The sequence below is a fragment of the Grus americana genome, chromosome 9 (genome assembly GCF_028858705.1).
Source record: "Grus americana isolate bGruAme1 chromosome 9, bGruAme1.mat, whole genome shotgun sequence".
Lineage (NCBI taxonomy): Eukaryota > Metazoa > Chordata > Aves > Gruiformes > Gruidae > Grus > Grus americana.
The window spans coordinates 11,739,776-11,752,194 of record NC_072860.1 but is presented as its reverse complement, the minus strand read 5'-3'; the positions used below and the strand labels follow the sequence as shown (position 1 = coordinate 11,752,194).

Below are 12,419 nucleotides of genomic sequence, written 5' to 3'. Positions count from 1 at the left end.
AAAAAAACGTTGCAGGAGTATACAATTTAATTTTTCATAAATTTAACTTTAAAAACAACAGAAAATGGCTCCAAGGAACAGACACTTTGCCACAGGGTTAATCCATATACAGCAAAACCTAACTTTGACACTCAACTACATTCAACTGTGTTTAATGGCAGCTTTTTATTAATGGCAATTAATCAGACGCACTTTACCTTGGCAAAACACATTTCTTGGCATTATTATATTCCCCCCCTCAATTTCAACTGTTGGCAAATAAAAGTCCCTTCGAATACATCAAATGTGTAAAAAAGGAAAAGGCAAAAAACAGTTGAGGTGATTAAATGATTGTGACATTGCAGATACTAGTACTCAATCTCAGATATTCTAAAATAGTTTGTCTAGTATTAAACCAAACAGTTATTCTAACAAGTTACATTCATTGCAAAAGAGATTTCAATCCTGTCTTGCCAACTTGCTTCTATTACACAAAGCCTCCCTATAACAGTAGAATAAATGTATAGTAATTTAAACAGCTTACAGTTTCAAGCATTGTGGATTTCTATTCTATTTGTAAATTACATTCCTAATTAATTTGGCCAAATCACGATCGTAAAAAAAAAACAAACCAAACAAAACCCAAAAAACACCCAACAACAACAAAAGACCCCACAGCAAACACTCCAAAAATAAAAGTACCACATATAGTCATTATTAAAAATAGTATTCCAAGGAGTACCATTATATTTAATACTGATGAAGCAAAGTTGCCACAGTAATGCCTTTGCTTCGTCCTGGTTATATACATACATGTTCTTTCAGCATAAACCTAACTTCTCAGGTGAAGTGATCAAAAATTAATCTTACTAAAGTCAAGAATGCCAGTTTAAAATTGTGTTAAGTGGCAAATACAAATGCATATAACTAAAGATATAAAAATATTCACTGAAGCATTGCTTAAAGACAAAACAATGTTGATCATTCAACTGATCGTAACAAGCAGATACTACAAAGTATCTAAAAATAATCTGGGATAGTCCAGATATCTAAAGTGCTTTGAGTGATTATAATAGAGATTATTTTATTAGATTTGTAGTCAGAAGGTGAGCTGGACCTAGTTATTACTTTTTATTAAAAAAAAAAGAAATAAAATCATACATGGGATGATGTAAATTCATCAGTACTTAACCACAATCTGTTCACATTTAATTTTTTCTGTCTGTAGCCGAACTTATTTAAAAAGAATATGGCTACCCTGCATTTTCTTTTTAGATTAAGAAAAAATATGTACCCTAAAAATTCCTAAAGAAAATAGATAGTGGTCTAATGTCACTCCATATATTACTCACCCCAAATGTAAACAAGAGGTATAACATAAGTTCCCTGATTTCTTCTTCTTTAGTACTTAAAACATAACTAACACTGGTTTCTGCTGTCCAGATTATTTGCAGCATACTGCATGATTTTTTAAGACTTCAGTTGTAGACAAATCAAGTCCTGACAACACCTAATACAAGAAAAAAAAGTCAAATGAATTGAGCGTGAAGGTTCAGATCTTTTCCATGTCATAGTATCTTGGGATTTCTATTTCAAGATCCGTATCAGCAGGGCAGGCACTCATGGTAAACTCATGCAAGTTTGCAGTGTATGTTTTGAGAGATGTAATCCAACCAACAAATCCCCTGTGGATTTTCTTCCATTAAAAAGCTTATTTGTTTAGAAAGTTCTTTCCAATAAGACAACAATGGCAAAACAACATTTAGATTTATTCACACCTGTTACTTCAAGAACCTGCAAATTCCAAGTTCTTCAGCAAAATGAGAATAAACCTTAAGACCAGATTTCCAAGTAGATATTTTTCTATTAAATATTAAATAGATTGTCAACACAACTAGCATTTATGTTCATTCTTAAATACTTTGTAAAAATGCATATAATGAATTTAAAAAAACAAACAAATAAAAAACCAAAACACTCAAGAACATTTCCAGTTTCTTTTTTCATCCAGGTCTGCCACAGTTTGTTCTGGTTAGGAAACTTTTCCGACAATTGGATTTTCTCTGGAAGAAATAAAATATTATAAGTAAATGTTTTTAAGGTTAATAATTGCTTTGTAGGTATCATTATATAATTAATTTCTTAAGAAAACATTTTCTTTTTTGCATAATTTCTACAACTACTTGTGAAATTTCATCATTTGCAGAAAACCTCATGTACTTTCATGAGAGATCTCTAAATCAAAGCCAACTTTTCTAAACTACTTGGGTCAAATACTAAACTAGGCAAACCAAATCAGGGTTTGAGCATTCTTTTTTTCTGGTGAACCAAGCCTAATTGATGCAAAGAAGAAATGAGAAAACTTGCTAGTGGTGTTCCATAGATATCAGCCAGGACTGAAGAGAATTGAAAGAATCTGCTCTGAACAACAATGTATTCCAAAGAACAGATTTTTTTTTTTAAACTTCATCAGAAATAGTATTTATCATTGAATATGGCAAGTGAATTACAAACAGTAAATATACTGCATGACATATGTTTCTGCAGTGTGATTTTTACAGCTTTCTGTAACTTGATATTTTAATTATTTCTTAACTGAAATTTGAAATTTTGGAAACAAAAAAGGAGGTAGGCAGACAGTTCGGGATAAATTTTATGTGCACTTCAGATGTTAAGTTGCAAGGAAACAACAGAGTCATTGCACCCGCTTATGGGGATCTCTACAGGAACACAGATGTATCCCACACCAGAGGAACTTCTTGTATCTTCTAACAACTGGTGAAAAGCTGCATTACTACAAATGATGTACCTTATTTTCTCCATGTCTTTGTGTTGTCTAAATCTACCTTTTGCTTAATTATCTCTACCTCAACAAGTGTGGCTTTGTTCTGTGATTTTTTTTTAAAAGTACACATTTACGTATGTCAAAATTATTTAAGATACTTACTCACTACCATATTTAGCACTAGATGATCTCTTCTTTCGGTATTTTTCATGTGATTCATTCAGCTTTTCTACAACATCTATTATCTGTTTAAGTGTATGAAAAGTTGCTACAGAATCTTCAATTGTGAAGTTAGAATAATCATCTGGTTCTTTCCGTGGACCTTGATAGACTGCTATACTTCCGCAAGCCTCTACAAAAATTACCACAATTATCCCAATTAGAATTTTGATTATTAACAAACAGATCTAACTCTTACATAAATAGTGATTCTGAGATTCTGAAATGTAAAGTTACTCTAGCTTATACATAAAATGGGTTAAGACAGAAGCAGGGGACAGTATCACCTAGATGTATTTACAGTTCGGCGGCTTATTCTCTGCTGGTTGTATTCAGCATCTTGATCACTGAGCTCTCTCCTGTTCACATTGACAGAAGACCAATGCTTTCTTGCAATTCAACCATGTTCAACAGAATTCACTCCATAGTCAGGAAAAGGAGAGCAAAAACAGAAGAGCAACTGGCTATAGTTGCAGTCTCTCTGTTTAGACTATTAAAGATATTTCATATATGCAAATTCAATTGGAACACTGTGCATGTCTGATGTCTACTGTAAAGAAATGACTGAAGAATGCCTGATACCAGAGTGCTAAGACAACAAAAATATAATCTGTGTCTCTACTGCCTATTATTTTCAGGTAAACTGTTAAGACATCAAACTGATGTTATGGGCCTAAAGAATCAGAGATTAATAATATAATTCTTCTGAATTACTATTTGAGTACCTTCCAACTTCTGTAGTTTAGACATATTGATAGTGAAAAGTGAGTAAATTCTTTCTGTCTCTCTGTCTCCGTCAATCTCAATTTGAGTATCAGCAGGAACATCTCTAAAAGGTGAAAAAAAAAAGATGGGTAGTCAATATAAGTCATTCTTAAAAAGTCTGAACGTAAAAATTGATTCTGTTTCAATATACTTAGCCTTTTAATATGTCTATCACTCTCAGGCAGCTTCACAATTGCTACACAAAACAGCATTCACTGCAAGTGTTCTATAGAAACAGGCATATATAGTTTTGAGGGCAATGAATTCAACAATAATAAAAATCACTTTTTCCAATAGAATTTATTATTCAGTATGCCAAAAGAAAAATATTTTGAAAATATCAAAATAAGATTAATCGTTATTGAATGACAGTTAAAACACTTCTTTTAAAATCCACTATACTTGAAAAGTAACCAGAACAGAAGGAGAAAACCCACCAAAAGTTATTTAGTAATGGGAATCTTTTGAACTGTTGAGAAACCTACTAAGAATTAACTGAGTAACACAGGAAAAGTATTATATATACTTTCAGAAAGTTATCTTGTAGGACTTACACTGAATTTTAGAGGACTAAGATCTGTAGTCTATAATTTATGCAACCTATCCAGTTGAGGATAAATTTATTTTTTAAAAAAAGATCAGAGCATGCATTTGTTTTCAGAAATGAGCAGCTTGAAGAAAGGCATTAATAAATTACAAGATCTTATTCATATTCCTGGCATACCTACAAAAACCAAATGATTTGTTAGAATCTACATCCAAGATTATTTAGTGGATTTTCTTAGTATACTCTGTTTTAAAGTATGTGAGGTTAAAATAAAAAAAGTGACTGTATAAAACAAGACGATGTCATTAGGGAAAGAGAGAGACTTCCAGGCTGAGCCCTCTGCAGCAAGGTATTTCAATTATTTCATATAGATAACCTAGGTGTGTCATATTTCTGCATTCAGCCTGGCATCTGAATAAACTTGAGCTATTACATCTATTATTCTGCACAGAAAGAAATCAACTAGTCAATATTTCTGATTTACATGCTGAATTGGTTACCTTCATTTCATATGGTGGCTGAGAAGTAATAGACTTAGTAAAATCTAGTACTTTGGGCCTTATGTGTCTTGCAAGGCATGTTTTTAGTAGTGTAACTTGCTAAAGAAGACAGGGAAAAGCCTTGCCTTCAGAGATTTGCAAGTTGTATAGTGAATTATACATTATTTGTCCTACAAAACCTATGTATTTTCATTTGAGAAGCAACTTACGCAGTGCAACGAGCACAGCCCACTGTGTTCTCTGTTGTAGCCTTGCAGCAAAGCCAGTTCCCATTCAGAAAAGCAGAAGGATGGTAAAAACTAAGCCTCTTCGGATTGCACCTCGTTACCCGGCAAAGAGCTTCTATCCACTCATTAGCTTCTACACAGTTATTTGCTTGGATATAGAGTGGCTTTTCTCCATGTAGTACTTGAAACATCTGCAGAAGGAACGCAACATTATTCTGCTCAGTAAAAAAACCCAGTTATTGAGCAACGTTGAATATGTCAAAATAGATTTCAAAGCTCAGGCAATTCAACAAAGCCAAATTAAGACAGAAAGTGAGACAAGGGGAAAAGGAAGACTCTTCACTTCTTTCATTTTTATTACACGGCCCTATTTAGGAGAAAAAAAAAAACAAACAAAAAATAACAAAAACCCCAACAGTGCTCTGTGTTCTGCCTACACCATTTCCTCATCCAAAAAAAAGAAGCCTTAAAGAATTAGAACACGATGCATTTTCTGTCCTCTTCATTCACGTATCTCTAAATGTGACCTCAGACATCATGCTTCATGTTTTAAGAGTAACATTACCAGAAGTGTCCTTTAGCCATCCTCAGCCTAAGTAACAGCTGTACTTTGCTCACTGCCCCAGAATTCTGGATTGAAGTAACAACAGAAATACTGATGTGTAACAAGTCCAGAATGAGGCTGTGTGCAGAGACAACTGATGAAGGTATTGCAGGAAGTTCTTATCAAGAGGAATAAATACAAGTTTGGTAATATTACATTTCTAGTAGAACATAATATAATACATACTACTAATAACTTACATCAACAAGTTTTGTAATAAGGTCACAGTAGTTTTAACCTTCATTCCAGAAATTTGGAAAGGGAGGCAGAAGCCATAAAAATCATTCAGAAAAACTGGTGCAGAGAGTCAAATCTTCAGGTTAAGTTCCATGTTCAGAGCCAATCCAAATTCTGATCCAATATAGATCTTTTGCTGAAGTGTTTAGTAATAGGGTTTCAGTAATTCTATAAGTTAATTATAATCTTTTACTTAAAGAACACATCAGGAATTACATATAAACTATCTTTTAACTCACATTTTTCTTGTTGAAGGAGCTCTCATCAAGTTTCTCCACCGCAAGGATGTTTTTTATTGGAATAGTAAAAATTGGTTCTTTATCTGTAAAAAATTGTAAACAGATGAGTGAAGCGGTTTTTAAAAAAACTGTTTTATAACCTCAGTGCACTGATACTGTAGCTTAGAGTTCTCAAAATGTGCATTTTTATTATTGAGAAAGTGTACATGACTCAAAAGCATTTGGTAATCAGAGCAAAGGTAACTAAAACATATGATATATGTACTTTAGGAAAAGAAAAAAATTATGCATTTTAAAAAGCACAAGTCGGATGCAAACACTTAGAAAATACTGAGAAAATATAAATAATTGTAAGATAACCATAATTTACCTTGTTGTTTGTGGTAGGTGAATTCTCTACTTGTTAGACAGAACCACCGCTTCTTGAAATTCTTTTTACCAATCCGAGTCCTTCCCTGAGCTCTTTTGTACATTTCTCTGTAAAGACAGAATCAAATGAAATATGACCATTAGTCTTCTGAAGAGCTTTCAAAACCATTTGAGGTAACACGTTATTGTTCATCATGCAGTAACATAAAAATCTACTTCATTGTAGATTTTAAAAAAAAGTACTAGCTGTTCAAAATAGACCCTCACCATTACTGTCAATATGGTGATTGTGTACAGGGTTCTGTAAACAGGAAAGGAGTTTGTAAAATATGCAATCCAGACTCTTGTTTGTAGCAGTAAATTTGGAGTGGGTACTTACTTATTCAGATCCAGAACTCAAAATTTTCCCAAAAGGGAGTAAGGTGTATCCAACTACGAGATTCTCTCTTTCCTGCCACTTTCTACATGTGAAAGTACTTGGCCTTATTTGGATCAGACACTGAATATAAATAAAACACTGAACAGGACTCAATAGCAAGGGTAGACACAAACTATATTCAGTACACTTTAAGTGCACTCACTGGCAACTTTTTTTTTTTTTTGAGCAATAGCCATGAATTTATAATACAGATTAGCTTCCAAATTTCTATAACTAAGTGTTGATCCACTACAATTGTCTCCTTCATTCCTATTTAGTATTTTAGTACGAGGTACACTTCTTCCTAGTTTGAAACTTGGATGCTTGTTTCACAGAAGAATCTTTACTTGCTATGAAGTCTGCTTCTCAGATAAATAGAAATATTTTTCCCCCATAAATGTTGTCTGAATTAATTAATCAGCTATTGTTGATCAACATTAAAAAAAACCCAGTTCATTTCTTAAGAGTGATTTTCACCTCATTTTTTATGAAAGCATTCTATCATTTACTGTTAAATATCCCAATTATAGGCTAATTTTTTTTCCTAAAGGCAGAACACTTAGCTGCCTGGGCTTAAACAGCATGCAAAATAATTCTAAATTAAATTAATACATTCTTTTAAAATACACTTTCACAATGCTGAATAAACCATCACAGAGCACACACTGAATTGTAACAGAAATGCAGACAGGCTTTAATAGGTTTTAAGTTGCTTTAAATTATTTTTTCCAAAGTATTTAAAAGATCTGAGTTATGAAAGTTTATACCTGTTGGTTTAAACTAATTCTGCAAACTAACAAAGAATTATCACAAATTACAAATATCACCATTTCTACAGTATATCAAACATTTTAATGAGCATTAATCTGATGTTGGCATTAATGAAAACACAGTCAAGTCAATTCTGTTTTGCACGATATAGATTCAAGATATGTTTACCCTTCTTTTAGATGTACTGGCTCACTCAGACCACTGGGCTCTTTACTTTCAGTAGATGAAACATCATCTAGGAACTTAAGGAAAAATACACAGGGAATATATACTATTCAGAAATACAGAACAACTAAATACTATTTTGAAAATATACATGTACAGTTTCTCCTGGAACAGAACAATTACTTTATGCAATAGTTGAAATGAAAATATATTGCAGTGATTTGGAACAATGTAACAAGGGATGCCCACAAGCCACACAAGATTTCTTTAATTAGTTCTTAAACAGCAGATCCAGTAAGGTCTTTTCCAAAAAAATTTATACTACTCTTTTTTTAACTAAATTAGTTTAGTCCACTATGTATAACTTTCGTGTATTCAATTGTGTGGATTTTTAATTTTTTTTAAAGATCTGAAACAGACAATTTTTCTTTTTCCCTGTAGTAGAAAACTGAACAATAACACAACCTTCTAATAATTAAGACTGATCTAATACATCAACCATAAGAAAAAAACCAAAAACAACTTGTTGAAAGGTACCTTTTTAACAGATTCAGTAAATTTTTCTTCTTGAAATGTTTTGAAAAACTCACACATAAACGTCTCCTTGAAACTTGACTGAAAGAAAAGGTATATTGACATAAATAAACTTTCAAAGAATGTTGTCTATGAAATGAGAAAGAATTTTAATAGCCTTACAAGTTTGCTTTTGGTCAAACTTCCCCAACTCCCCAAAGTCTGGATGGCTTTTGATATAAGAGTTAATGTTCTAGAAGTCTGTGCATCCTAAAATAAAGAAACAAAATACAGAAGTCACATTCTTTTCCACAATTCCAGGTAAAAATTTGATTTTAAAAATGAAAGTGTCACAATAGTTATTATATTACACAATGTAGTAAGTCTGACACATCTTCATTCCCTTTCTTCGCCCAAAAAGAAATGTGTATGCGGTATTGTCCTCTATTAGTACTTGTGCTGTGTGAATATATGTATATGTTATAAGCTACTGCACAGTGTTTAACATTTCACTCACACTAGAATTTAATATTAGTACTTAGAAAAATGTTTACCTATAAAACATCTCAAACCCATCAAATCTTGTAATTGTTACTACACATCTAATGCTTCTGAACTATTCAAAACTTAACACTAAACATAATGAAAATTTCTACCATTTGTCCAGCAACAGTTCATAATACAAAATGAACTTCAAACTTTGTCTTCAAGGCTTTTGCCTAATTTGTTTGCTACCTCACTGGTTGCATTTTAGTACAGGATTATAAACAGAGCCGCAGAAAGGGCCTTTGCTGTTCCTTTAAAGATGTTTAACCCTCAAGTGATAAAATCCTGCAATCTTTTTACTCAACAAACTGGATAACATCAAAGGAATGAATTTGAGTAAGTAGATTTTTTTTTTCTTCTGAAAGCACAACACACATAAGTTAAGTAAGCTAATAAAGATAACCTCCAGAGCAGACTTCATGCATATTCTGTATTTTATGTGAAAAATAATACTTTTTTCTTCTCTCCATATTCCTGTCTTTAAAGATTTATTTTTTTTAAATGCATATTTAACTTGATAATTTGAAAACTGAATATGGAAGATTTGGCAACTCACTGCAACTAGTGGAGTCCAGAATAAATACACAGACCAATTATTGGATAACTCTACAACCTCTGTTTAAGACACAAATGGCAATATTTTTTTAAAAAGTAAAAGTGACATCTGGATATTTAACTTCCACAGTGGAAGGAACCAATGCAGTTTTGGCATATGCCTTAAAGTACCCTTAGTCACATTGCTATTCTAAGCGGCATGTTCCCAAAAAAGGCACAGCATCTTTAACATCAATAGCTCTTCTACATCATTTGAGAACACCTCAAAGACTGACAACTTTGATGCCTAAAGAACTGCAAATGTCTTAGTTCCTTTGGTGAGGTATAAAATTGAAAACTCAACCTAGAGACATTTAGTAACCTTATTTCCCATTTACAGACCCATTGCAAGTAACTTATGCCTTCCCAGATAAACACATCTGACGGCTATGAATAAAACAGAACAAAGCTTCACAAAACTTACTGGATGGTGAGGTCGTAAATGAAAAGTATGAGGTGAGACTACGGCTACAGCAAAGAAACGAAGAAACACAAAGCTGCTCACTGCAGAATACTGTACATGAGGGTCATCTGCAGAGAAAAACCATGAAATGTAACATGCACTAAACTGAATAGGAAATAATGAAGACAGTCAACAAAAATCCTTAAGAAGATAACATCAGAGGAGACATTTTAAAACAGAATAGAAAAATCAATGAAGTGCATGAAATGAGAAAGGTGATCATGGTAAGAAATGTTCTATTCATCATGGAGGGTTTATTTCTCTGAAGAGAAGTTCTGTTCTCATACAACTGGCTCATCAGCTCCACTACTAGGAACGATGAAATTATTGCAAGCATTTACATACATAGTGTTGATTAGGTATGGCTGTGTGCATGTTGAACAAAACCAGAAAATACTGTAGCCATTGCCTTTAAACACTAGGGATATTGGGCTTATTCACCCATAAAGCTAACCACTGATCAACTCCAATATATTAATGTTGCACAACAAATGCAGTCAACACATATGAACAACTGTAACTTCAATTCTGACTTGCATCATAAAACCATAATGATATATAATTTTGATGCTGTAAATGAAGATTTTCTCATTTAATATTTTGGATATATTTACACCTTTATACTGGGAAATATAGTGGGACCACATTCTTACTCTAATGACCACTTCAATCTGATCTGTCTGGGAAGTTAGCTATTCTGAAAGGCCCGTCTTAACTAGAGGAATTCATGGCATCACTTCCAGTGACAAACATGAATCAGAGAAAGGCTCCAGATTATGAGAAGTATATTCTTCATTTGTAGTTTATTACATGACATTTCAGATTTTAATTGACTGAAGTGTAAGAGTATTTCAGACCCACCATACGATTCCTATATTAAACCCATGCAGAAAGAATAAAACTGTTCTAATATCGGTCACATTACAAATGCATTAAATACTTCACATTATCCACCCTCCTCAAAATTATATATAAGTAGTAAAGCTAACTTCATATAATTTATGAATGTCCTAGTCATAGTTAACATAGCTGCAGTTCCTGTAGTTAAGATGTAAATACTGAATTTATTTTCAGGTTTACATCTTGCTTTAGAAGCAATAAACAGATCAGCTCTTCCAAATTCTACCTATCTTTCACCTAAATTATCATTATTTGTGTTTTTCTTCTATTATCTCATATTTTTGTTGGTGACTTATTTGCTGCTGTCTTGGGGTGTTTCTGACCTGCTAGATTTTTGTATCACAAAAGACAAAATTCTTGCTGATTGACCACAAGGCATTACTATAACTTACAGACTGAGAGAAACACAAATGGCTGATTGTCAAGGTAAGAACTTCAGGGCACAGCTTTGGACAAGGCAAGAATTTTAACAATCCCTGTAAGCAACTGCACAAGTTACGTATTTCACTCTGAATACCAATTTCAAAAGTTTTTAGAGAACACTTACTTGGAAATCTTTTGGCAGCCAGATGCCTCAAAGAATAAAAAACATCACACATTAGGGTAGGACAACTTATACTTGACCGCACAATTTCACGGAATACTTTGTCTACATAATAGCGTAGATTTTCCTGCAATTATGAAAAAAGGTATTTTTTCAGACCATTAACATTTGCATTTCAATGGGGTTTTTTCCTGATTGCAAGCATAACGCTACAATTCCTTTTTTCAATACATTGCCTCACTATTCAATTATGTATTTTAGTACAGTGCATATTAAAAAAGCCTCATAACATTTATATAGGATTACTAGTGTTAAAAGATAGTGCATACCCAGTGAATGTTAATTTAGCTTGTTGCAGCAACTATATGTAACAGATGAGCAGCAAGGAAAAGTGTTAAAGCAGTCCTAATCTGGTACTTCATCATCTAGATGCTGAGTACAGAACATCAGGAATCACAACACCAATGAATTGGTATGGAAGACTGTAATCTTCTGTTTAGTTTCTCCTCCCCATCCCATTTTCTGTTGGACTTTTCTTTGCTGTTTTCATAAACGGGGATAAGAAAATACAACTTTTCCATTCTTTACTCTAGAATCAGAAAATTATACTGCTACCAAAAGTTACTAATTTTCCATTAAACAGAGCTGCTTTTTAAAATGTTTTTCTATCATATTTTGAGAAAGTTTAAGTTAGGAAAAACAGATTAGGAAACTCACCATATTAATTTCTACATTATCCCCTTCTCTTAATTTGATGGGATCTATTTCACAGGGTTTAGGAGACTCACATATCTGAAACAAACAAAACTACAGGAGTTCAATTTTTCAGACAGAAAGCATGGAAATGCACCAATTTAAAACCAGATTCTGTCCTAGATTGAGGGGTAAAACTCTAAATAGGTTCTAAGTATCCATAACAGCATGCAATAATCATCTTCGCTTTTGTGTGTGCCTTTTTACATGGATCAATTAGATAAAGCATCATGTGGGTAAATTCTGCAATGTGTTAGAGGCTGAAGCAACTGTCATTGACT

At 32.9% G+C, this 12,419-nt stretch overlaps 1 protein-coding gene across 2 annotated transcripts in view; it reads right to left on the bottom strand.

Moving 5' to 3' along the window:
- Window positions 1-1,242: 1,242 nt before the first annotated feature.
- Window positions 1,243-12,419, bottom strand: part of RASA2 (RAS p21 protein activator 2) — a 50,426-nt gene continuing 39,249 nt past the window's right edge. Inside the window, exons 13-24 of one of the 2 annotated variants that reach the window (XM_054834921.1) lie at window positions 12,103-12,192; window positions 11,389-11,512; window positions 9,903-10,009; window positions 8,522-8,608; window positions 8,363-8,440; window positions 7,829-7,902; window positions 6,473-6,579; window positions 6,103-6,185; window positions 5,005-5,213; window positions 3,709-3,812; window positions 2,927-3,116; window positions 1,243-2,042 (exon numbers count right to left, since the gene is read on the bottom strand). In XM_054834921.1, the coding sequence (XP_054690896.1) occupies window positions 2,012-2,042; window positions 2,927-3,116; window positions 3,709-3,812; window positions 5,005-5,213; window positions 6,103-6,185; window positions 6,473-6,579; window positions 7,829-7,902; window positions 8,363-8,440; window positions 8,522-8,608; window positions 9,903-10,009; window positions 11,389-11,512; window positions 12,103-12,192 (1,284 nt within the window). In that variant the 3' untranslated portion in view covers window positions 1,243-2,011. The remainder of the gene's footprint in view (window positions 2,043-2,926; window positions 3,117-3,708; window positions 3,813-5,004; window positions 5,214-6,102; window positions 6,186-6,472; window positions 6,580-7,828; window positions 7,903-8,362; window positions 8,441-8,521; window positions 8,609-9,902; window positions 10,010-11,388; window positions 11,513-12,102; window positions 12,193-12,419) is intronic. The other variant, XM_054834922.1, reaches the window with a different exon arrangement.